Source organism: Lactuca virosa, chromosome 5 (genome assembly GCF_052849685.1).
Source record: "Lactuca virosa cultivar CGN04683 chromosome 5, Lactuca_virosa_CGN04683_v6, whole genome shotgun sequence".
Lineage (NCBI taxonomy): Eukaryota > Viridiplantae > Streptophyta > Magnoliopsida > Asterales > Asteraceae > Lactuca > Lactuca virosa.
Genome location: NC_136430.1, coordinates 107,390,844 through 107,418,473, shown reverse-complemented (window position 1 = coordinate 107,418,473; position 27,630 = coordinate 107,390,844). Strand labels below are relative to the sequence as shown.

The following is a 27,630-nucleotide window of genomic DNA, read 5'->3' as shown; positions in this document are numbered from 1 at the left end:
ATCTATGAGCAGTACTGCATTTTCAACTGCTCCACGAATGCTTCCCAAGACATTCGCATGGCTTCTCCTCGTGGCATTGTATCTGCCAACAACTTCCACCAACTTAGCATTCCAGTCTTTAGTTGTCTGACTGCAAAGACGGTCTTTTGCTTGTCGCTACAGTCACAACTCTCAAACACCATCTCCATTTCGGAGATCCAGTCCATAATCTCAACCGGCTTTGGGCTTCCAGAAAGGCTTGGTGGCTTGGCTCCCTAGAAGTTCTTATACATTCATCCATCCTTGTTATTTCCCCTCTCCGGGCCATTCCTTCGTTCTCCTTGAGTCCCAACTTGACTCACAGGGCGGCTATAGTTCCCTTCCTCCGATTGATCGGGAATCAGCTCAGGTTGCTCAATGGTCATGGTAGGTTCGTCCCTATTTTCATGTAACATCCTCCTCATTTCTTCCCTTTTTTCAGCTAACATAGCCCGAATCATGGCTTGTACTCCAGCCATGGTGATTGGTTCAGGTGCAGCTTCTACTACAACATGTATTTGCTCAATCACTGGGGGCTATTGATTCCTATTTCCATTTGCGTTCCCGACTCCACTTCGGGTTCTTGCCATTTCGATCTATACACCAATTCAAACGTTCGGTGTGTAATGACGAGAATTAAGATAGGAAAGATTTTATTTACGATCGACGTGTAAATTTCCCTATCACTCCGAAAAGTTACATGCCAGTTCTAATACTGTAATTATACGTTTAGAAATCTGAACACATAAAGTTTCTAGATCCGGTCGGCAATAGACCATAGATTCGATCATATAATGCATATCATAAATCATTTAGCACATAAAAGCATATTAGGCATTTTCCCTAGATAAGCTAGTGCTTGTGTCTATTCAGGTGTATTACCTAAATTTTATTAGACACACTCCTCACAATCATTGCTTAGCATTCTAAGTTTAAGTCTAGAAATAAATCCATATTCCTAGTTCGCTTAAACTAATGCTCTGATACCAACTGTGACATCCCCATTTTCATGGCCAAAAAAGACCGATTTTGTTTATGCTTTATTTTGAAAATCAGAGTAACCTTTTAAAGAAAAGTGTTGCGGAATTTGTTCCCAGAAAAAAAACATGATAAATACGTTATCAAGCATTTCCGAAGAAATGTGTTTTATTCATTTTCAAAACATTGGGATGTCATCGTCAATACAGAAACATAAGCATAAACAGAACTTACATTCATTATCACTAGTGATTTACATATCCTTAGGTGCTGTTTGGTTCGCAGAATGTTGCTGAAGGAATTGGAATTGGAATTGGAAAATGAATCTGTCAGGGATTTGAATCCAATTCCATGTGCTGTTTGGTTGGTAGGAAAAGGAATTGGAATTAATTCCATATCCTGTTTGGTTTGCAGGAAATGGAATTGGAATTCATGAAAAATGACTGAACTGCCCTTTTGTCTAATTTGCTTAATCATATGAATTTATCATGTTCATACAAAATCATATCGTATTGAAGGTGTAATGTAATTTCCAGCAAGTATATCTAAAACCACATAATCAGTTTTTAAAGATATTACTGTTTCTAAAAAAGCAAACAAGCAAAAAAAAAATATATTGATTTCCAGCAAGAACAGGAAGAACTTGTTGTTCTTAACAAGAAAAAAACAGTATGTAAACAACACAATCAACTCATTTAATAAACGATTTTCACAGTGTATTCGATTACCGGAAATTTATAAACATGAACATTGATTTTGATTTTAACAACAAATTGTAATCAAGAAAATATTGACAGCAACAACAATTTTAACAATATTTGATTAACATAAATTGATTTGCTTATCAATAAATCAATTTTCAGGAGACGAGGTTGAGAAAACGGAAGAGAAATCGAGTTTAACAAACCCCTCGATTTTCACAGTGAAAGATAGCGAGAGTGAGAGATAACGGCATTGATTCACTAACCTGGTGGAAGATTGGAGAAGACAACCACCTGGTGGAAGATTGCAGAAGACGAGTGGTTTGGAGAAGAAGATTAGAATGGTTTGGTGGGTATAATGGTAAATTTTAACTTTCCATGTTAACAAGGAATTGATTCCATCCTGTTGGTGAATGAAAGTAATTTCCCTCCATTGAGGGAATGTTTTCTCATTTAGGAATCCCTTTCCTTCTCTAAAAGTTGAACCAAACGCAGGAATTCAAGGGAATTGGAATCCTTTTCCCTCGAATTCCATTACAATCCTGCCAACCAAACAGGCCCTTAATCTTTCAGTGTAATGTAACTTCATATGGACACCTGTGATACAAATAAACTGAGTGGGTCAGGTTGGGAAACCTGGTGAGTACATATGGTTTTCAACCCACAATAATATAATTATTATGTTTAAACATCAAACAATCAACCCAATTACCCATCCCCATTATGTTATTTACTCTTAAGGATCTACCATAAGAATCAACTATTCCTCGTTCATTCATTCCTAAGAATCATCCTAAGGAATCGGCATGAAGTCCATCGTTGCCACGGCTTACACAACGGGCACTAAGTTTGCATAGTCGCCAGGGTTTAGGCACCAAGTCCACATGGTCGCCAGGGTTTGGGCACCAAGTCTGCATGATCGCCAAGGTTTAGGCACCAAGTCTGCATGATCGCCAAGGTTTAGAGTACACTGGGTGAACACATCGTTCACAACACCTACAGGTTGCGAGCCTGCTAGTGTTCCACTGGACTGTCTAGAATAGTCTGTGGTTGTCATTCATACTCTGCTAGATGACGGGGGCACGCTTGGGTAAAAGGCTTCTCTCATTGTTCACCTCTCACCCTTATCTCATGGTCTATATCACCTCTTATCTCAACATTCAATTCATATTTGATCTACCCATGTTTTACCCAACATATTTTGCAGATATAAAATATATATATATATATACAGTTTAAATCTTTTAAAACATGTATAAAATGTTTCATTCAGCATAGACAACAAGTATTCAGACAATATGCACACATAGCACATAATTTATATTAAAATACTTCATATCTATGTGTAAGATGAAAGTAACTATGCACTCACTTGATAAGGTGGTGACTCAGACAGCACTTCGTTATCTCAAAACAATTTTCCCTTGACAAAACCTAGTATCAATACCACTAGGATTTAGTCTAACGTTAACCGCAACTAATTAATAGTCTAACTATTATTACTATTATATAAACGTTAAGCAACACTCTTATATAACTCATAATAATAGCCCAAATAATTATTTTAAGGTCCTAATAATGTTACTTCAATTAATTAGAAGCTATATTAAAAATAGCATAGGCGTAGCTCACTTACAGCGAGTTTTCTCGAAAACCGGGCTTCGCTTGGAGCAACGTTTCCGAACCGAAAGACCCTTTTTCTCGGGACTCCGGGAGCCTCGGGGTTTCCTTCGGGTGCTAGGGGGTTTACCTAGACTTTAGGGGGGTTTAGGGGCTAGAGAGAGAAAGTAGAGAGAGAGAGAGAAAGATTTGAAAGGTGTGAAGGAAGTGGCTGACTTTGCAGCCTTTTTATAGGCCTAGCCTCGGACGTACGCTAGGCGTAGTCCTCGGCTACGCTGGGCGTAGTTCGGATAAGAGCCACAGCTGGCTTCGTACGAGGCACGTGTCCGGAATAGCTTGGTGCGACGTGGCTATCTCTCGGACCACACAAGAACGAAGTACGCTGGGTGTACTTGACCTCGGATGCGGGGCATAATGAAAAGAGATGTGTCACACATCCGAAGTTGGTACCGAGATCAGCAATGGATGGCTAGGATTTTGCCACGTCATCGATATTGCAACAGATTTCACAAATTCACTTTCCGACTTCTAAAAATCATAACTCTCGCATACGAGCTCCATTTTCGACGTTCTTTATATCCACGCGTAGGCGGGAATGTACTCTACAACTTTCGTTTAGATTGCTAAGGCTAAAAGTCGCTCTATTGTAAATTCACTATTTACGCTTCCCGGTGCCGTGTCAGTTTTTCTGTAAAACTTCAACGGGCCATAACTTCTTCGTTATAACTCGGATTTCAACGTTCTTTATATGTACAGAACCCTTGTAACATATAATACCACTTGGTTAAGATTATTCCTTCTAAATAATCTTCCATCAAAAACTCATTTTTGATGCTCGTTGTCTCTAAATTGACTAGCCCAGATCTAGGGGCGTTACACCCGTAGCATTCACCAGTCCCTGTTCAGCAATGAGAATATGGTAAATCAGCGATGTGCTCGTGGATTTCTTTAGATGATTTACACCAAGGAGGGTCAGTTCGCAAGGTCATGGGAGGGCCACAACATGCTGGAAATAGGAATCAGTAGGTTACGTAAGACTAGTTATGAGGAGAGACTATAGTCAGTCCTGTAGCATGCAGTTTAGCATCAGGTTAGTGCCAAAACGGGACCGTGGTGGTCTCGGAGGATTTTGGAAAGAAGCCAGGAGGCAGTTTTGGTGTTTCGAGCAGTATTAGCGGTTTTGATTCCATGTGAATGAGAAGTATTTGGATGCTTGGGTAATGCTAAGTCACTTATGATGGGTTTTGTACATAACAAACAAACCTATGTGTGCATGCAACCCTAAGGTGAGAATCTATGTTTTCACTATTAGACATACAAGCATTGAACACAAAAACTAGAAACCCTAGGAGGCACATGTAATTTTTGAAATTAACATATAATTAGGGTTAGGATACATACCTTGATTGTTATATTGTAATAACAATCAAATCCTTGAAGATCTTGAACTTTGGTAGCAAGCGCCACAAGTGTCGCGCCTCTAATGGCTCACAAACAAACCTAGCAACCAAGGATTACTATGGAGAGAGAGAAGTAGAGTAGAATTTCGGCCCTTAGACTTTCTTGGAGTGCCTTGGACGAAATCCAACCCTATAGGGGTTTATATAGGTGATAAGGAAGGTTTAGGATAAGGCAGGTGTATCTTAGATAACCCTAATCCCTTAACTTCCTCCTTAAGGCTTCCAAGGCGCCCTTAGAGCCCAAGGAAACCCTAGGACACTCTAGATTTCGTTCCCCATATCTAAGGGAGGTTCTAGAATGCTCAATGCACAACTTTTGAACATTGTCACCTTTAGTCCCTGCAGTTTCAATTAATTCCTTTAATCCCAAAATTAATTCCAAATTAATTTCTGATTAAATATTAATTAAACAATATGATTTCTAATTAATATATTATATCCATAATACATTAATAAATCATTTATCTTGATTATTAATTTATTAACCAAGCAATAAATTAATAAATCATTCTTCTCTCTCCAACAATTATCCTATTCAATTGCCAGGTTTGAAGGCAACCCAAAAGGACATTGCTACTATCAATTCAAGTACATAACAATTATAGTTATGGGCTTAGACACCTAATCCAACAGTCTCCCACTTGGATAAGTTTAATAACTATAATTGCAAGTATAACTTCAAAAATTGACTAGCAAATTTTAGCTACCAAAAGCCGTTGTCGAACTATGACCTAGTCACTGACGTGTCCTTAGATAAGGGATCATATATTCCTCCATTCTAGATATCGTATAGACACGAGACATGAATTTTAATCATTCTCTCTGTCTATGTTCTGTTTCCCGATTTCCAATTTATGACAACTGACTAATTGAACAAATCAAATCAATCCCGGCTTGGCCAAGCACTTTATGGTGTCATCACTAAATCATCGAGGGGCCCACAGATATCGCTTTTATCCAACTTTGGGTAGAAGGAACGGATAAACATCGACTCATATGCTTGCTCTATTTACTCATCAAATCACACACAATAATACGTTTTATAACACCAAGTTACTGGTGCGTTTACGTATTATCAATGTGCAACCGATTTGCAAACTGTAACTCATATATCTTTGTTTCAAGAATATAAGATATTATCGTCTCACAATCACTCGTGATAAAATCCATGAAGTGATTCAAGTGAGCGTGGGTTTAATCCAACACTCTAATCTTATTAAAGCACTCATGAACTCTGCAACAAACTTTTTCTATGTCTAAACACTTTAGACAATCTACAGACGGACTCATGATAGTCTTGCTTCATACCTACTCCCAATGTATGAACGACTGTGGATGTTTGAATAACCTAGTTATTCTGGAAGTCAAAACATGCAAAGTGAAACACAATAATAATACTTAATCCTATATGACCCCAAAACTTTTGAGTATAAATAAAACACATTTTATTTAGTCACCATATTGATTACTCATTATTCATTGTATACTGTTTCAGATAATCAACTTGACACTTGAATTATAACAATAGTTGTCCCATGCACCAAACATGCACACTATGTTTACCTATGATCCTTTCTTTGTGAAATAGATCAATTGGAAAACATTTCCAATGAAACTTATTTCACAATCCCCAAAACTCATTGTTAGTGTAAGAATATAAAATTCTTGCCACTATTAGAATATGTTAGATTCTAACATTTTATGCAACGATCCTTTCGTAATGTCACTGCACAAAAGTCACCAAGTCTCAGCCAATGAAATTACAAAGTTCTCTATCGGAGATTGTTTCAAGACAATTCCATAGACGTGAAGTCTCACATTCAAAGTATATTCCTTTGAACATCCTTCTTGCATAAAAGTTCCTAATCTCGACATAGATTCTTAATATCCAACTCCCATTTATGGAAACATTCCATATTTGCCATATGACAACTCATTCTAAATAGAATCTTATCTATTCATAATAATGTCGATATGGTCCATCCAATACTATATTTCCAACTACTCACAAGTGAAAAATCCTTAGGAAATCTTAGATAGTCCGTTGACAGTTGTTTAATCATTTTAGTCAAATCCGGTTCTAGTCCATTTTCCCTCTTAATGCTCTAGGCATTTGGAAAATTTTAGAACAGTCAAATATTATAGCATATGCAATCGATCCTATACCCGAAGCGTATGGGACACGATTCATAATGTCTCACATAAAGACGTGATACTAGACTAGCCCTCTGCTATAATATTTCTAATTGCCATGTTCTCAAAATTTTGATTATGAAAAGGGATGCCGTAATCATAACCAAATTTTGAGAATGCAATTATCCTTTCCATATATAGAATTTCCTTATGTTGAACCATTCCAACATAACATTCATATATATTTGACTAAATTTGACTAAAAACTCACAATCTAAGCTTTTAGATTTGAAATGAAGTATAATATTCTCTCCCTTAATTATAGCAAAACAACTCTTCATCCCTTGCAACTTTGCAAATTGAAATTCTTGTTTTCTATAATTAGTATTGTTAACTCGCAAATCATAATAATCATGCTCCCACTAGCATGATAATTATCTTCTTACCAGCATAACATTTATGCTCCCACTAGCTTTGACATGTATTCAGAAATCAGTTGGACTTCTAGAAATCAATACTTATTGACTTTCTTACCGAAGTTCATATTTCTGATACGAGATGCTTCGATAAGCTTTTATCTAAGCTCATACACCTTTTAGAAAGCTCACATGTGTGTCTAAACAATTTCAAAACTTATAGCAATAAGTCTTAATTGTTCAAACCAATTGTCAAATCTCACAATTCGAACTATGAAGAGGGATGTCGTAATCATAATCGAATTTGAGCATGCAATTTACACAACTTCTATCTCCTTAAAATCTCTCTTAGCGAAAGCTTTTTCTCACAATCATTTTCATGAAGGAGAGAAACCTTATGACACTTAGATTTTATGGTGTATGTGTTCCTATCCATGTGAATTTTCCATAACGATAATCGAAAGATAATGTTTGTGACAAATTCAAACTCTTATGGACAGAACTTGTTCATTCTTAATTTCTTGCCATCAAGGGTCCCACCATTGCTTCCAAGTTATTTAGCAGCTCACCTACGCCAGTCAATGTACTTTCATTCATCAAGGTGTTTGCCCTTATGCATTCAGATGAGAACTCGTAGAACTCATATGCATAATCCCTCAACTGGATTGGCACAAAAATAAAATTTTGTCAACACGATAGGTTACAATCCTCAAGTCGTGTGCTAGTGTTTAATAGGTTTACTTCTTGATTTGTTCTTGAAACTTTTCAAGATCTTTAGACTCCCACTGACCTCTTGACATATTAGATTCTCTTATCAAGAAACATCTCTTGACAAAACAAATATCCAAGAGTTAGTGTGTGTCTATATCAAGACAAAACTACGCGCAATTTGGTACTAGTTGGTCTATGTCTTATTCAAGACATCACAACTTACCAAAATATGCAAATGTAAGAACATTCCTACTTAAGATTATGTCACTCAAGTCACAATCTTCGAGTTTGACTCTAAGACTTGATTTTTGGAACGAAGTACGATTCATCTTATTGACTTAACCCATTTTGACAATTCCCGACTCCTCTTCTTAGCCATACTAGTGCACTAAGGTGTCCTTAGAGGATGAATTGTAATATGGTTCTTAAGACGATCATAGAACATGATACAAAAGTACTCTCCCTTCTTCTTAGATTGGAGAACCTTTTATCTTTCTACCTAATTGATTCTTCTTATTCGTACCGCTATTCATTGAAACTTTTTCAACAACTCAGAATTACACTTAATCTTATAAGTATAACCATATTTACTAAACTATAGTAAATCATGACGTATAATTCTATTGTTCTTTGTGGTGGACTTGACCAGCACACAACCAAGTGTACCTAATCTCCTAGTCCTTCACTTGACTCACATACTTATGTGAACAAGGAATTAGTCTTAATTTTCCAAATACGAAGGTTCTCATTCGTCACACAATACCAGTTGTATGATTCCAAGATTCTGTCCAATTGAAACTTGGGCGATGAGAATCTTTCCTCATTTGGTAAATTTCTGACATTACCACAAATAACATAACTAAGAATCAAATCCATTCACAATATTGCTAACAATAGAACCATTCAAACACCAATTTTCATAAAATCCATCGCAAGGAAACATAAATAAGATAAATCAAAATTTATTTTATTGCGGAAAAATATTGTCCTTACAATGCGATTACTAATGAAAACTATGTAAATATTACTTAGCAATCTATCCTAACTCTAAAGTAGTAGCTTAAATATCTGATCCTTGAATCATGCGATCGAAATCCATTTCTTCGCGATCAGACTCAGCTTGCTCCTTCCTTTAAGCTTCCTTTCCTTTCTTCGATCCTTCAAAACATCGAAATGTAATCTTATCACATCATGTATTAAGAATCTCCAAATAGGAACTTAATAGAGTTAGATAGTGGATTTTTACCTGAAGCAGAGTCATACATCTTCACTCTCCCATCTCTTAGATCTCTCAGGTAGTCAGGGCAGCTTCGTAGCCAATGCCCCTTGTTTTTGGCAGTAGAAACTTATGGACTCTCTGGAATGGCACACAGGACTATCTCAAACTCAGCCTTTCTCTTGCGTAGAGAAAACTTTTCTGGACTTCCAATGTTACCATTGCCCATAGAGGGTTGGGATATTGATTTACCAGACAAATTTGCTGACCAGTGCGCCAAATCATTTCTGATTCAGCAGCAATAAGCAAATAAGTCAAATCAATAAGGGCCATGTCGTGGTCCATCATATAGTACTCTCTAATGAACTTACCATATGATTCGGGAAGTGACTGAAGAACCAAGTCAACAGCCAACTTCCTTTAAACATCGACAGCTAACTTCCTTTAAACATCGACACCCAACAATCCCAGTTTATCAATATGTAACCTTTTATCCAAGACATGAGCACATATAGACTTTCCATTTTCGTGTCTTTTGCCAATACGGCTTAAGTGACCTTGAACTTTTCAAGTCTTAGAACATGTGGGTCAGGGAGAATTATTGGAGGAGGTGGAGGAAATGAAGCATAATTTCTATTTCCACAATACAATCGTGGAACATCATCTTCACGTGGAAAACTTTTTCCAACGGATTTAGAAAGACCATAGTTGTCAGACTTTGACATCTATAAAACGGGAGAAAATTCAAGTTAGTTGATTGAGTCCTTAATAAAACATCCAAATGAGATATTAAGGCTAGGATCCAACACAATATTCTACAATTTGGAAGAGGGATGCCGTAATCCAACTTGCAGAACATTTGAAGGTAAGTGAATGACGATTCACTAATTTTCCACCATGAAAAACGAAAAGGAGATTAAGTTTTAAATGTATTGAAAACTCCTAGATCTTTTGAGATTCATTGACCTTTTCAATGGCATGTTTAAATCTATATATGCCCCTCGATTTGTGACTGGGATGCCGAGGATCACAAAACAGGGTGTGAATAACCATGCAAACTTACATGGTGCCCCCAATGTTACAGTCACCTATTCGATGTGCCGGTTAACCACACACGCTCCATCGAACTATGACAAACACTGAGTCACCCTTCGCTACCTTTGCTTAGAACCCATTTAGTGTGCCGGTTAACCACACACGCTCCACTAACGTCTCAACAAGGGTGCAAAGTGTAATTCCATGGAATTGCATCGATTTCACTTTTTCCTAAAGTAACTAAGATTGGGAATTTGGTAAAAACATTTAGTTACTTTATTCATTATACTTTTAATGAGGAGAGGGTTTGCCCTATCCTACCCGTTCGGCTAACGACCCTCCACCAATCAAGGAAGCGGTGGGTGAGAGTGGACACCCATTAAACGGCCATTTTATAGGCCATAACCTTATACCCCCCTTATAGATCGGCTTCGTGAATGAGGCCTACTAACGGTAAGACTAGCAATTTAAGTTATACATATATAATATTAGACTTTTAATTTTATATATATATATATATATATATATATATATATATATATATATATATATATATATATATATATATAGTATAAGGGTGTATTTTACACTTTTAAAATACTAGGTGGTTTTATTAATTTTCTCTTTTAATTAAACTTTTAATTAACTTAATAAAACCATAAGGGTGTAATTTGAACTATTTTGATTTAATAATTATTCAAAAATTAAACAATTAATTAAATTATTAAAACAAATAAGGATTACCAATTTAAATTAAATATATTAACTTAATTTAATCCTATATCCATGGATTTCAAAATTTAGGCAGAGATATCTTTAATTATACAATTAAACAATTAACAAGATAATTACCAAAAATAACAACCTACTAACAGATTCCTTAGATTTCGAAATCTTCTGCTTGGAGTGGAAGGCAAGGCTTTCAAACTTGCATAAAAATCAAAAACCCTAGGGTTAGGAAACCCTAGATTTCGACTCCAAGGTGGCCAAAGGAAAGGGTTTGAAAACCCTTAGGGATTTTCGAAAAATAGGGTTCTTAAACCCTAATTTGCAAAAATTTAAAGGCCTTAGGGTTTAATATCCATAAACCCTAATTTTGTCTAGTTCAATCAATTGTACCAAATCTAATTGAAAACAAAAACCATACGCTCTGATACCACTGATGGGTTTTGTACATAACAAACAATCCTATGTGTGCATGCAACCCTAAGGTGAGAGTCTATGTTTTCACTATTAGACATACAAGCATTGAACACAAAAACTAGAAACCCTAGGAGGCACATGTAATTTTCGAAATTAACATATAATTAAGGTTAGGATACATACCTTGATTGTTATATTGTAATAACAATCAAATCCTTGAAGATCTTGAACTTTGGTAGCAAGCGCCACAAGTGTCGCGCCTCTAATGGCTCACAAACAAACCTAGCAACCAAGGATTACTATGGAGAGAGAGAAGTAGAGTAGAATTTCGGCCCTTAGACTTTCTTGGAGTGCCTTGGACGAAATCCAACCCTATAGGGGTTTATATAGGTGATAAGGAAGGTTTAGGATAAGGCAGGTGTATCTTAGATAACCCTAATCCCTTAACTTCCTCCCTAAGGCTTCCAAGGCGCCCTTAGAGCCCAAGGAAACCCTAGGACACTCTAGATTTCGTTCCCCATATCTAAGGGAGGTTCTAGAATGCTCAATGCACAACTTTTGAACATTGTCACCTTTAGTCCCTGCAGTTTCAATTAATTCCTTTAATCCCAAAATTAATTCCAAATTAATTTCTGATTAAATATTAATTAAACAATATGATTTCTAATTAATATATTATATCCATAATACATTAATAAATCATTTATCTTGATTATTAGTTTATTAACCAAGCAATAAATTAATAAATCATTCTTCTCTCTCCAACAATTATCCTATTCAATTGCCAGGTATGAAGGCAACCCAAAAGGACATTGCTACTATCAATTCAAGTACATAACAATTATAGTTATGGGCTTAGACACCTAATCCAACAACTTACAGCAGGATTAAATAATCTCAGAGTAATAGACTTGACCCTGTTGCGCAACTCTTGTCTGATTCTAACCATTGCAGGGATGAATCTTCTACTCGAAGGATTATCTGAGCCTTCTGTCAAGTTTAAGTGTTCTATAGCGGTATATGGTCAGCGACGTTTTCTCCGTCGAGATGACAATGCGATCAAGGATGGGAAGCATTTTGTGTGGTGCGAGACTCTATGAGGTTGGCTTGGTGGCATCTCGGTATGAGAGGTCTGACATGGAGTCAGACCATTGAGACTTCAGGTTTCGGAGTCCAGATAAGTGGGGTTGGTTTTTATTCGAGAGCTTGAGGATTCGTTCTTCATCGGGTTCGGGGAACTATTTTACGGTAGGTTTCGGTAGATCTGGGTAGATCATTGTTGGAAGTGTTATGACTGGTTTTCTATCAGTTGAGAGGAGGCATGGGTTGTTTCAGCGCGACAAGCTGTCGGGAAGTCGGGTTATTGTATATTTCAGGTCTCAGCAGGTAGAAGCAGTTTGCAAGAGTTGAAGGTTCGGGAGTTATTTTTGGGATAGAAGTTACGGTTCGGGTTCAGATTGCCTTGGGAATGCTATTACATGCAGAGACTCCCATCATGGTCATCAGGTTGATTGTTTTGGTAGGAGTGTTAATAAAGAGCGATTTCGAGGACGAAATCTAATTTAAGTGGGGGAGAGTTGTAACACCCGAAATCTAGAAGACTAATTATGGAAAATAAAACCTCATTTCTATAGGTTCAACTCATCGAGTTTAAGGCATAAACTCGACGAGTTGGAAATAATTGTCACGCGCATTTTTAAGATCAACTCGACGAGTTGGGGAGGTCCAACTCGACGAGTTGGTCGTGTTTTAAGAAACCCTAATTTCGGGACTTTGCACCCTATTTAAGCAACTTTAACCCCATATGTTGGCCTCATTTCCAGCCTCCATAGCCTCTTAACCTGATCTCGAAACCCTAGAGAAATTTTGAGTGTTGCGAGCCTATTCTGAGTGCATTTGGAAGCTTATTGAAGGAGGACGAGTTTTGTGCAAGGTGGTGATTCAGGAGGAGCTTTCAGATCTCGAATCCTTGCTTCACTTTCAACATTTTTCATGTATAAAGCCTCAACCTTGCTATCTATATGATTAAATCTCCTTGTTAGGGCTAGTTTCCATGTTTTTACCAAGTTGAGTGGTTGATGGGTTGTTGGTCGTCCCAATGGAGTTATTCTTTTATATCCATGGTTCATGGGTACTCTTGTGGCATAAAGGTACCAACTTTGTGGCCCTAAGAGTTCCATGCACCTTCTAAGCCCTTGTTTTGGTCCCTTAAGCTTCTTATGGTCTTGTATAAGAGTAAAGTTGGAGATTTTACTCGTCAACTCAGCCTTAAGAGACCAGATCTTCAAGGTGAAGCCTTGTCTTTTTGATTAAGTGGCTTAATAGGTTAAGTAGGTGTGCTGACTGAAGAACTCGACGAGTTCATGAGTGAACTCGGCGAGTTGAAATGATTTGTCCCGATTCTAATGAAAAGGAAGAAAACTCGACGAGCTAAAGGGAGCTCGACGAGTTGGATCGGTTCTTCGCGATTCTGTAGTCCGATGGGAACTCGACGAGTTGAAGGACCAACTCGACGAGTTGGGTCTCTCGAACCGTTGACTTTGGTGTTGACTTTGTTTGACCTTTGACTTATGCAGTTGACCAAGTTTGTCCAAAGGAGCGTTTGAGGTATCCTGAAGTGTATTGGAGGAGAATATGGGCTTAGGGTAAGACCTATATAGGATAGGGCCCAATTTGGAAACTCGGGCTATTGGTGGGCCTTTATGGATCTTATAGTTTTGGGCCTTAGTTATGGATTTGTTGTTTCAGGGGTAAAATGGTCGTTTTACCCCAAATCTGGATTATGGAATATGGTGTGGGACCTAATTGCTAATTTGGTGATATTTGGTATTGTCAGCTCGAGGAGTTGTCAGGACATCAACTAAGGATTTCATGTAGTGAGCATAAGCATTCGAGGTGAGTCTCCTCACTGGTTGTATGGGTCTAAGGCACTAATGTCGGCCCATTTAGTTTATGTATTGTAGTAAGACACGGGGTTTAGCCCTTGGTATTTATGCATGAAAGACCAGGAGGCGGCTCCTGGCACACTTTATGCAAGACTAGTGTGTGAGCCCTGGCAATTACTTGATAAGTAGTTTAGATTGTATGCTAGTTCTCTTTGTGACGATTGCATGGAAGACCCGGAGGTGACTCCTGGCACTTGTCTGTAAGACCCAGGGTTGTGGCCCTCGGCCTGTCAAGAAAGACCGCGAGGTGGCTAGTGGCATACCGACAAGACTATGTGCGCCACATAGCACCTTTATTGAATATGATATATGATTGATATGTATGGCTCGCGGTTATGTATGGCACGTATGGATCAGTTGATATGTATGGTATGTGGTATCTGGGGAACTCACTAAGCTTCGTGCTTACGGCTTTCAGTTTTGGTTTCAGGTACTTCCAGTTTTCAAATGAAGGAGCTCAGGGCGATCGTATCGCATACACCCATGTTTTTTCAACAATATGTGATCTTTGGGATTAGACTCTGATATATGTTTTATTTGAAATGATTTTCAATGTTTTGAACAAGGTTACAATATGGTTTTTAGTTATATAAAAATGAAAATTTTACCTTGAATTTTTGGTGTGTTACACGTTTCGTCACAATCATTTTCAAGAAGTAGAGAGAAACCTCATGCCACTTAGATTTAATGGTGTATGTGTTCCTATCCATGTGAATTTTTCATTTCCAACCAATATCATAAGACAAGGTTTATGACAAATCCAAACTCATATGGAATGAACTTGCTTATCTTAATTTCTTGCCATCTGATAGCACAAGGGCTTACCAGTTCTTCCAAGTTATTGAGCAGCTCACTCATACAGGTCAATGTACTTTCACTGATCAATGTGCTTTGCCTTATGCAGTCAAATGAGAACTCATAGAGCTCAGATGCCTAGTCAACTTCACTAGAATGGACACAGAAACAAGAATATGTCAACACGATAGGTTATCAACCTCAGGTCGTGTGCTAGTGATTACTAAAAGGTTTTGTTCTTGATTAGCTCCTGAAACTATTCAAGACCATTAAGACTCCCACTGACTTCTTGACATATAAAATTCTCTGTCAAGGATCATTCCTCGACAAACAAATATTCAAGAGTCAGTGTGGGTTCTTATCAAGAAAACACTTCATATAATTGGTCTTAGTTGGTCTTTGTTTTAACCAAAACATCACAACTACCAATTTCATATGTTCTAGAACAAGAAAACATTTCTACTCCACATTTCATGAGGTGTTATAAACCTACTTAGAACATATTACTCAAGTTGCAATTTGGAGTAACTAGAGTATAACCCTAAAACTTGATTTTGTAACGAAGTATGACTCATCCTTTTAATTTAACCATTTCAACAATTCCTGATTCCTCTTCTTAGCCATATAAATGCACTAAGGTGTCCTTAGAGGATCAATTGTGACATGGTTCCATAATCATTAGGATGATCATAAAACATGATACTAAAGTACTCTCCTTTCTTTTCAGATTGGATAAACTTTTATCTTTCTGCCCAATTGATTCTTCTTATTCGTTCGGCTATACTTTTGAGACTTTTTCAAGGTATCAGAATTACACTTCATCATATAAGCATAACCACATTTACTGAACTATCACTAAATCATGACGAATAGACTTATTGTCCTTTGTGGTGGATCTGACAAGTCCGCATCAATGTGTACTGGATCCTTTCGTCCTTCACTTGACTCACATATACATGTGAATAGGGAATTAGCCTTAATTTCCCAAAGATCAAGATTCTCATACATCACACAATCAGTTGTATGATTCCAAGTTTTTGTCCAATTGAAACTTGGGTGATGAGAATCCTTACTCACTTGGTAAATTATGACACTACCACAAGGTATATAACTAAGAATCAAATCCATTTTCAACATTGCTAATAATAGAAATATAAACACCAATTTTCATAAATGCCATTGCAAGTAATGATAAAGTAAATAAGGTAAACCACAAAAGTTTACTTTATTGATAATATGCGGAAAACTTGTCCTTACAATGCAAATACACATGAAAACTATGTTTCTAAATATTTCTAAGCAATCTATCATAACTCCTAAGTAGCAGCTGCAAATCCTGATCACTGAACCATGTGACTGAAATCCATCTCTGCAGATTAAAATTAGCCTTCACTTTCCTTAAGCTTCCTTCTTTCTCTTAGATTCTGCAAAACATCAAAATGAAACTTTCACATCATGTATTAAGAATCTATGAACAAGAACTTAATAAATGAGTTATACAGTGGACGTACCTGAAGTAGAGTCATATAATTTGACTTTACCATCTCTAAGATCTCTAAGGTAGTCAGGGCAGCTTCGCTTCCAATGCCCCTTCAATCGGTAATAGAGACATATGAACTCTTTAGTGACATGTGAAACTATCTCAGAATTGGCCTTTCTCTTACGATCAAACTTTTTGACCTTGGCCAATTTCTTTCCCTTAGGAGAAGAAATCACTTTTGGACCATCATCATTGTCATTACCTATGTCTATGGAAATTTGCGAGGTAGATCTTCCAAACAATTTGCTTGACCAGTGCGCCAAAGCATTGCTGCCTTAGCAGCAATTAAAAAATATGTCAGATCAATAAGGGTGACGTCATGGTATGTCATATATTAGTCCTTAACGAACTGACTATATGACTCAGGAAGCGATTAAAGAACCAAGTTAACACCTATCTTCCTTGGGAAAACGACAACCAACATTCCCAGTTTGTCAATGTGCGACTTCATCTTCAGGACGTGTGCACACACATAACTTCCATCTCAGTGTTTGCATGCCCATAAGGCTTGAGTGACCTTGAACTTTTCAAGTTGACGAAAACATGGGTCAGGGAGAATCACTGGAGGAGGTGGAGGAAGTGAAGTATGATTTCCAGTTCCACCAATGCACGAGGAAGGGAATGATATTTCACCTTGATCGACACGTGGAAGATCATCTTCAAAAGGAAAGATTTTTCCAAAGGATTGAGAAAGACCATAGTTGTTAGAATTAGACATCTACAAATGGGAGAAAATTCAAGTGAGTTGATTTAATCCTTAATATAACACCCAAATGAAATATTAAGGCTAGGACCCAACACAATAATTCACAATTCAGAAAAGGGATGTCGTAATCCAATTGTAAGTTATTTGAAGGTAGGTAATTGACGATTTACCAATTCCACCATGAAAACGAAATTTTAACGAATTAGGTTTTAAATGAAATTCCTAGATCTTTTGAGATTCATTAAACTTTTCAATGGCATGTTTAAGCTTGATTATGCTCTCATTTTGTGACTGGGATGCTGAGGATCACAAACGAGATGTGAATAACCATGTAAATTAGCTTGGTACTCTCGATGTCATTTATCACCTAATCAATGTATCGGTTAACCACACACGATTCATTGATCAACGATAATTTATGAGAAACCCATTTCCAACAATATTAGTCCCATATTAGTGTGCCGGTTAACCACACACGCTCCACTAACGACCAATAATGTGCAATGTGCAATTTCATGGGTTAGCATCAAATTCACATTTTCCTAAAGTAACTAAGATTGGGAATTTAATAAAAGTGTTTAGTTACTTTATAATTCATTATACTTTTAATGAGGATTAAATGTCCTATCAAACCGGTTCAGCTAACGACCTTCCGCTAGTCAAGAGTGCGGTGGGTAAGAGTGTATACCCAATGGCGGTCATTTTACAGGCCGCTTCCTTAAACACCCCTTATACACAAGCTTCGTAAATGAGGCCTACTATCGGTATGACTGACTTTTCTTATATATATATATATATATATATATATATATATATATATATATATATATATATATATATATATATATAAATTAAACCTTTAATTTTATAATAGTATAAGGGTGCATTTTAAAATTTTAAAACACTAAGTGGTTTAATCCTTTAATAAATTAAACTTTTAATTTAGTTAAATTTAAACCATATATGGATTTATTAATTGTCTTTTAATTAAATTATTAATAAAATCCATAAAGATATCTTCTAGGTTTTTTCATTTAAATTTCCAAAAATAAACTTTTAATTTCAAATTTAAATTATAAAACTAAAAGGGTGTATTTTAAAAACTTTTCAAAATACTAGGTTAAACTTTAAATAGGAAAATAATCTTATCATTATCCAAATTTAACCAAATCCTTTAATTATGATAAGGATATCATATTACCTTTCAAAAAATTCAGTTTTAGGCATTAAAAACGAATTATGGTAATTATCCTAATCAAAACGAGATCTGAAAATCGAAAAATCAGGGAACTGACGAGTCAACTTGTCGAGTTCATACATGCACTCGTCGAGTTCCTGGTTCAGACAACCAAAAACGATTTTGTTTCTACTTTGGATAGTTCACTATTGCATCAATTCAATTGAAAAACATTCTAGGCTCTGATACCACTAAGGAGTTTTGAGCATATCTACATTCCTATGTGATCATGCAACCATAATTGCTTTGGATCTAAGTTTTTCACTAATTGAACATGCAAATTAAATACCAAAGCAATAACCCTAAGACTAGCATAAAATTCGAAAATCATACAAAACTAGGGTTAGAAGATTACCTTACTTGTTATATAGTAATAACAAGAACAATCCTTGAGGATCCTTGACTCTTGAAAGCTTAGTGCCTCAAATGTTGCACCTCTAATGGTTCACAAACACTCAATGCAACAAGATGAGAGGAGAGACAAGAATTTCGGCCAGGATATTTAGGAACACATGCATAAGCCGAAATTCCAAGGCTTGGGGGGGGGGGGGGGGTTATATAGCTGAGGGTACTAGGGTTTTCAGCTGGAAACCCTAATTTCCTACTTAAGGCTTAAGCAGCCCATAGACTCCTCATTATGAGGCCTTGGACGCAAATCTTATAAGGCCTCCTATAATTTTCATCCACTCCATCATAAGGAGTCCAGTAGCCCATTTTCACAACTATCAATGATTTGCAAAACAGTCCCTCCATTATTAATCCGTTCCTTTAATCCCGAAATTAATATCAAATTAATTTCTGATTAATTACTAATTAATAATATGATATCTAATTAATATATTAAACTTGTAATATATTAATAAAACCAGTTTGAGTACCAATTTATTATTTCAAATAATAAATTCCACACTCTCTCCACTTATCATCCTGTCAAGTTGCATGACTGAAGACAATCCAAAAGGACCATGCTACAATAAAATCAAGTATATACCAATTATAGTTATGGGCTTAGACACAAAATCCAACAATTACACCTAATACTTAATGCATGTATCTCTGTAAAAGCCAAAAGAGCTTCTTGACTGGGACCATTCTTGGTATACCCTGATATTAAAGAAGACCAAGCAACTAAATCTGGTTCAGTACTTTCATCGAGCAACTTGTGTGCACTCCAGAAAATCCGACACTTTGAATACAAATTAACTAAATGATTCCTATGTTTTGGATCATTCTCCAATCCAATTTTGATCAGGTGGGTCTGTGGGTATGTATCTATAGCCCTGGATTGACCGACTTAGTCTGGCAGCATTGATGATTGATTCTATGTATTATGGGAAGAATACTTACATCTACAGAAACTTTTTTTTGACTACAATAAACAATGATCTCCAATTAATCTTGATAGGAATTTTAATGGCATGATGTTGATCGATGGCCAAAAAGCATGCCAGGTAATTCACTGCCTCAGTAGCCAGAAACGCAAATTATCCGATTGTACATTATCAGCATAGTGATAGGAGTTCCTGTACACCGAAGTCACCTGAGATTCAAAAAGTTCAATCAGATTGTACTTAGCTTCATCCAAAATTCGCGAAAATTTGAAAAAGATTGAACATACAAACATGAAATCGCAAAACCTAGAAACTAAAATCGACCTCTCCGCCTGTAATTAATCAAAGTTCAAAACTCTGTCAACACCAAATTCTCTATAGAACAAAGCAAATGCATGATGAAACTCAAGACGTACATCGTTATTGACGATTTCAAGCTTAGTGAAGTGAAAAACGATGATTCTTTAATTAACTGTATTTGATTTACCTGAGAGTGAATTTGTGGGATTCAGGTAATGGTTGTTGTTCGTTGGGATTAACAACTGAGTAGCGACTCCTTCAAGTCCGACATTTTCGAGGGCGTCGGCTGCAACAAGAGCGTCGGAGTAGCGGCAGCCTGACGATACTGTTGTTGGCTGTCGATTCATAGAGAGAGAAAGGGAGCTATTTTTGGTGCAGCCCCAACACGATGACGCTTGATTAAGTGAACCTAAATCATTTGCATATTTACCAAGTTACCCCTAATATTTAAAAAAGAAAAAAAAATCTTAATTTTACCAACAGATTACCGACGGTAGATAAATTTGTTGATTTCCGTCGGTAAACTGTCGGTAATTTGTAACAGATTACCGACGATAATGTATTTTGTTGCTAATCCATCGCGAATCCGTCTCTAGAATGTCATACTTAGATTTTTCTAAATCCGTCGGAAATTTGTTGGTATTCCGTATCTGTTACCCACGGTTTTTCCGTCGCTCTTCTGTCGGTAATACCCTATTTTCTAGTAGTGACTGTGTGATACACATTTATCTTGTAGTACACAATTGACCATTTTACTATAAATATTTCATACTATTCGCCAAGTTTATTGCTAACGGTTATCAACACTGCGGAGAAGAAATGGAATAGGCATCTAGCAGGTGCGACATGGGAACACATGCAAAATGTATAATGAGTCATGGCATATCATGTGTTCTGCAAGATTTTCCTTTGCCCAAACCATTTGGTCAATTTCTTTTTCCTTTATATCGATGGATTATTCAAATTTAACCATCACTCATGAATCACCTGTTAAGCCCTATCAGGGTGGTAAGGCGGGAGAGGTCCCATATTTTAAGCCTCAGAAATACCTTTTCTAAAAACAAATTGTTTAAATTTTGAGGAAACCCAGTATTTTCCGATGTTGATTTGCAGGACTGATATTTTGTTCTTTTAATTTGTCTCTTTCAGGTTAACGCATCCTTGCAAACGCCAGCTAGTATGAATGACACTGAGTGGTTTAAAAATATCGAGTACAAACTTATATCCTTCTTACCTTCTTCTTGTATTAATGTACTTGTAAATAAAAGAAATGGACATCGTCGTTATGACAAATGCTAGCGATATGTTCATCGTAATTAAAAATACTCTTAATATTGAGAACATGAACATTCATTATGATTACTTTTGACCTTAAAATCATCGTAAATGGAAAATATTTTCTGTTGTAACAATAAGTAACAGTCACCTTGGATTTAAGGTAGGACATCCATTCCAATTCATTGGCAGTAGTCCTTCTATAACTTCATGTTGCATGAAATGACTTTGATCTTTTACCTATCTCCAACATACTTGTAAAATTAGAAGCTGCAAAAGTCATCCATGGTTGCGTAGATTGTTGTTGGAGCAGATCATGGCTAGCTTAGAATAAAACTTAATCATATTGGGCATTTGGGCTGATTTTATAATAGCATGGCCTAATCTTAAATTGTGATGGGCTGAAGGTAAATTGCAAGGGCCGAAATTATTATCTAGTAATCCATAGGAAGTCAAAGCTTGATATGTGCTCTTGTGTGTGTCGTATTGTTTCAAAGCAAATATCTTATTACTTATTAGTTAGAGACAAAAAAATAAAATAAATAAATAAATAAAGGATATTATTCATTGGATTTGAGGATTGATATTGATATTACACCAAATATTGTCCTGTGATCTAATAGATTAAACATTGGAAGTAAAGCTGATAAATGTTAGTATATATTTTGTGATAAAGCTGACATGCATACACCCTTCCATGTTCTGTCCTCATTTTTAAAGTTACGATTTTTTAACAAAGATGGAAATTCTGGTCCCTCAAACTCTATTAAATTTTGGTAGTCAAAAGGGTCATTTGCATAAATGTGGAAAAACATGATAGTCCGTATAAAAATATTGATTATTAATATTTTTGAAAAGCAACAATAGTTATTAAATAATGAGTTAATAATAGATTGAACACATAGTTTTGGTATAATTTTGTTAGGCTAGAGTGGTGCCACACTCCTTTTTGCCATACTTTCTTACCACACTCAAGGAATGGTATTGCATAAAAAGAGAAAAGAAAAAGAAGAGAGAGATAGAGAGAGGGAGGGAGGAAGAGTGAGAGAGAGAGGGAGCGCTCCAGAATTTGGCCGCACACCCAAACCGCACTCCCCAAACCGCATAGGGGGGGGGGGTGTTCACTGCGGTTTCTAATGCCCCATCAGCGAAACCGCACTTCAGTTAGTCCCCGTGTTCCTCGAATGGAGCTCTTAGTTGTTGAGAAGGTTGCCCAAAAACGATATATAAGGCATACCCAGTAAAACTTACAAGGAAACCAGATATAAAGATAGCGACCAGAGACCCCACTCCCTCTGGTCTTACACTACGGTGGCCCTAGGGTGTGCGAGCGGTTTTGTAGCTCGGAGCCTCTAATCTTGAAGGGCCTTTCATCAAAATCTTCTTTCAATATTCTATCAATTAAGTTTTGTAGACAAAAACAAAAAGAAAAAGACAAATATGGTTAATCACATTAAACACTTTCTAAGAAATAATAAAAAAAATTGTCACATCTTCAAAATAATCACATTTTTCACGGGTAGCATATATGAAAAAGGCATTACATATAAGAAAATGTAAAACGTCGTCGTACCATTTATGTATTGCTCAGATATGGTGTTGATGGGCCGAAAATAGGCCAAGATATATATGGAATGGTACCATTTATGTATTGCTCAGACATGTGTGATTAATTTATGGCTAGGGGAGATGCCCTTCGAGTTTGGCGGAATTTGTTGCCTCTTCTCCTCTTACACCGCTTCTAAAACCTGACAAGGGAATACGACCTATTGCAGTAGGAACTATATGGAGACGTTTGGTTTCCAAGCTGGCTATGAAAGGTGTTGGTAAAGAAATAGCCAAGTATCTCAATGATTTTCTGTTCGGGGTCGGGGTGTCGGGTGGCGCTCAAGCCGTATTACATAACGCCAACAGGGTGTTGAGTGAACGCCACAATGACGGGTCTCTTTCCATGCTTACTGTGGACTTCTCCAATGCCTTTAACCTTGTTGACAGATCCGAATTACTTCATGAGGTCAGATTGAGGTGCCCTTCTATATCCATGTGGGTAGAATTCCTATATGGTCAAGCAGCAAGGTTATATCTAGGGGACACACATATTTGGTCTTCTATTGGAGTTCAACAAGGAGACCCCTTGGGACCACTTCTCTTTGCCCTTGTGTTGCACCCGCTCTTGCATAATATTAGAGACAATTGCAAGCTTCTTCTCCATGCATGGTACCTGGATGATGGCACTCTTATTGGAGATTCTGAGGAGGTGGCCAAAGCCTTAGACATCATTAAAGCTATTGGCCGAAAATTAGGCCTTCAGTTGAATATCAATAAAACCGACCTCTTTTGGCCCTCGTGTGATGGAAGGAAGCTACGTGATGGGCTATTCCCGGTTGGTATCGGGAGGCCGCCATTGGGGGTGAAACTTCTCGGGGGAGCTGTTAGCAGAGATGCTAGTTTCCTTAGCAACTTAGCCATAAAGAGAGCTGAAGGCGCTGTGAACTTGATGCGCCTGCTTCCACAATTGTCTGACCCACAGAGTGAGCTCCTTCTACTTCGGTGTTGTATGGGTATTGCTAAACTTTTCTTTGGGTTGAGGACGTGCCAACCAGTTCACATGGAGGAGGCGGCGTTATTATTCAATAATGGATTACGCGGGGCGATTGAGGACATTGTGGTTTGTGGTGGCCCCTTCTTTGGCGACTTGCTTCCTTACCCATTCGGTTTGGTGGTTTGGGATTATACTCAGCAGTAGAGGCTACCTCATATGCTTTTGTTGCCTCAAGGGCCCAATCTTGGGTATTGCAAGACCACATCTTACGGGATAGTGGCATTTATGGTATGGATTCTGATTATGCTTGTGCCTTAGATTCTCTTCGTAACAAGCTTCCGAACATTGACCTTAGCAGTTTTACTACTAAGGACACCAGCCCCCCTAAATCCCAAAATACACTGGCGAGTGCCCTTTTTAGTAAAATTATCCAAGATATGGAAGTGAATTTCAATATGAGAGCTCGGAAAAAACCAGTTTTCCAGTGTTTACGTGCACCACAAGCTCAAAATTTTCTTCTAGCTATCCCTATAGATGGGCTTGGCCAACATATGTCTACGGTGGAGTATCGTACCATCCTCAAATATCGACTCATGATTCCAATATTCCCAGCCGATGGGATATGTCCGGTGTGCCGCAAGGCATGTTTGGACTCTTTCGACGAGCATACAGTTCATTGCAAGGAACTCTCGGGGTTCAAATACAGGCACGATATGGTTAGGGATGTTTTGGTCGACATATGTAAGCGTTACGGGGTTTCCGCCAAAAAAGAGGCTCCTGTGAATTTCCTGACTAATCCGACAGAAGGAAGGTCAACCCTTAGACAAGCTGACGTTTTGATTTTTGGATGGGTTGGAGGGAAACACACATGTGTGGACCTTACAGGGGTATCCCCTCTTGTAAGCTTGAGGGTCGGGGGTTTCACGGCGGGACAGGCTGCATTAAAAGCTGCTACATGCAAGGTCACCAAACATGAGAAACCGTGCATGGAAAATCAACACGCGTTCATACCATTTGCATTTGATATGTTTGGTTTCCTTGCGCCGGATGCGGTGGAGCTTCTTAGTAGACTACAACGGATCATGCATAGCAATGTTATATCCCCTAGATCTATAGATGTAGTCTTCAAAAGAATTGACTTTACCATACAAAAGGGCTTAGCGGCGCAACTTGTTGCCCGTTTGCCTTCTCATTCGTTGTATGATGATAACTAAAAAGTTCAGAGTGTGATCTATAATTAATATTCTGAATACATATAAGTGAGTATATTGGAAATCTGGAATTTTTACACTGTAATTTCGAATATTCTAAGAACTTCTTTCTGAAGAAAATGGAAGACGACAATAATGTACCTGTTACGTAAGTTTTGGTTTCCTTTTAATGTTATTTATGTTTCTTTATCTACAAAAATAATATTTTAGCATACAGATATGAAATTTTCGCAGATGCCGTCAGAGAAAATGTCATATTTATAATAACATATCTATATGAGAAAATGACATTTGTCATTTTGGTTCTCTCATACATAACTCTACAAAAAAATGACATTTTCTCATACATAAAGTAACTTTTCATGAATGACATCTGAAAATTTTTAGCTATGTATGATAATTAATGTGAGATCCAACTTTATGTAGATAGATCTAACAATTTTTTCAAATGGCATCTACAACTATATAAGATCCATACATGGAAATACAATTTTATGAACAACATGCCATTTTAAATTCTTTCTTTCTGAGATAGTACGAAAACAAATCATTTAGTGGGTAAAATCAATGTCAAAGCATCTACAGGTAATGTTAGATTATATCATTTAAATCGAAGAAAGGTGGCGTTATTTGAACCCATTACCTTCAAATATTTGGCTGGCGTACCTAGGGTTGTAGGGGACCTATATTTTGGCATGAGGTTATGTTATGTCGGGTCCGACCGGATGCTCATGTAAACTAACAAGTGAGTGGCATATAATGGATAGGGTTTCGTATTATTATCAAAGCGAAGTACAAATACAATGAAAGGGAAAGACATAATATATAGACTAGCTAATTAGGGTTTCCTAGCTAAAAGGCCCAATCATAGAACCCAATACAAAATAAAGCCTAAAATCTTATTAGGCTAACATCCCCCCTCAAACTCATAATGCAACAACAATAAGCATTGAGAGTTTGTCAGACAGAATATGGAATCGAGGAGCAGTAAATGGATTCGTAAGAATATTAACACTTTGCAAAGAGGAAGGAACATAAGGAAGGGAGATAGTGCCCTTCTGGAGATGATGACGTGTGAAATGATAGTCAATCTCAATGTGCTTTGTGCGCTCATGAAACCCTGAATTCTTGGCAATCATTATCGCACTTTCATTGTCACAATACAAAGGGGTAGGCTGAGAAATGTGAACGCCCATATCTGCTAGAAGCCATCTTAACCAAACAATCTTACAAGTGACGATAGCCATGGCTCGATACTCAAATTCTGTAGAAGATCGAGTAACATCTTGTTTCTTGCTTTTCCATGATATCAATGAATCTCCAAGAAAAACACAATACCTAGTAGTGGAATTACGATCATAAATATCATTATCCCAATTTGTATCACTATAGGCACGTAATTCAAGAGAGGATGTAAATGGAAACATAAGAGTGCAGAACTGAGTACCACATAGATATCTCAAAATACGAAGAACAACTCCCCAATGAACAGTAGTGGGAGCACTGGCAAACTGGCTAACCACATGAACTACATGTGCAATATCCGACCTAGTGACAGTCAGGTAAACCAAACTCCCTACAAAGGTACAATAAAGGCTTGGATCTGATAATGAGACACCATTAGTTGGAGAGTACTTTGCATTACTCTCTATAGGCGTATCAACTGTCCGATTATCCATGAGTCGTGCACGTTCAAACAAATCTGAAATATACTTCGTTTGAGATAAAAGATTACCCTATGGCGACTGAGCAACTTCAATCCCTAAGAAATAACGTTGCAAACCCAGGTCTTTCATTGCAAAACGGTGAGCCAAATCACGCTTTAAAGACTCTATACCATCATGATCATCACCAGTAATAATCATGTTATCGACATATAAAGAAAGAATAATCCGACCTGCATTCGAACATCGAATAAATAAAGTCGATTCATGGTTACTTGGTTGAAAACCAAGCGAAGTAATAACCGTAGAAAATTTCTCAAACCAAGCACGAGGGGCTTGTTTGAGGCCATATAGTGCCTTTCGAAGTCGACAAACTTCGCCTGGTTGGTGAGCAATACCAGGGGGAGGAGACATATATACTTCCTCATGAAGATCAATATTCAAGAAAGAATTCTTGACATCCATCTGATAAATCTTCAATTGGTGAATGGAAGAAACTGGAATCAAGGTGCGAACAATCGTCATTTTTGTAACACCATCAAACTTTTCCTCATAATCCATACCATACTTTTGTGCGTAACCTTTCGCAACAAGTCTGGCTTTATAACACTCGAAGGATCCATCAGACTTTGATTTGATTTTATATACCCAAC

General features: G+C 37.2%; 1 protein-coding gene, 2 long non-coding RNA genes and 1 pseudogene across 7 annotated transcripts in view; 2 read left to right on the top strand and 2 right to left on the bottom strand.

The window, feature by feature from the left end:
- The window catches only part of LOC145112035 (uncharacterized), a 30,272-nt gene extending 8,766 nt beyond the window's left edge, over positions 1–21,506 (top strand). Inside the window, exon 3 of one of the 5 annotated variants that reach the window (XR_013710415.1) lies at positions 21,435–21,506. This is a non-coding gene — a long non-coding RNA (uncharacterized LOC145112035). Of the gene's footprint in view, positions 1–1,859; positions 2,326–21,434 lie in introns of those variants that run through there. The other 4 variants (XR_013710418.1, XR_013710414.1, XR_013710417.1 and 1 more) reach the window with 4 other exon arrangements.
- Positions 16,336–20,669, bottom strand: LOC145117714 (uncharacterized). The gene is made up of 4 exons (XR_013712763.1): positions 20,473–20,669; positions 19,010–20,194; positions 16,683–17,429; positions 16,336–16,595 (listed from the first exon to the last, which is right to left on the bottom strand). It is a non-coding gene; the product is annotated as an uncharacterized LOC145117714 (long non-coding RNA).
- Positions 21,507–23,373: 1,867 nt separating the features above from the next.
- On the top strand, positions 23,374–24,306 carry LOC145111595 (uncharacterized). Its single transcript, XM_079047860.1, has one exon. The coding sequence runs from the start codon at positions 23,374–23,376 to the stop codon at positions 24,304–24,306; it is 933 nt and encodes a 310-aa protein (XP_078903986.1).
- Positions 24,307–26,239: 1,933 nt separating this feature from the next.
- LOC145111594 (secreted RxLR effector protein 161 pseudogene) lies at positions 26,240–26,992 on the bottom strand (annotated as a pseudogene).
- Between the last annotated feature and the right edge of the window lie 638 nt (positions 26,993–27,630).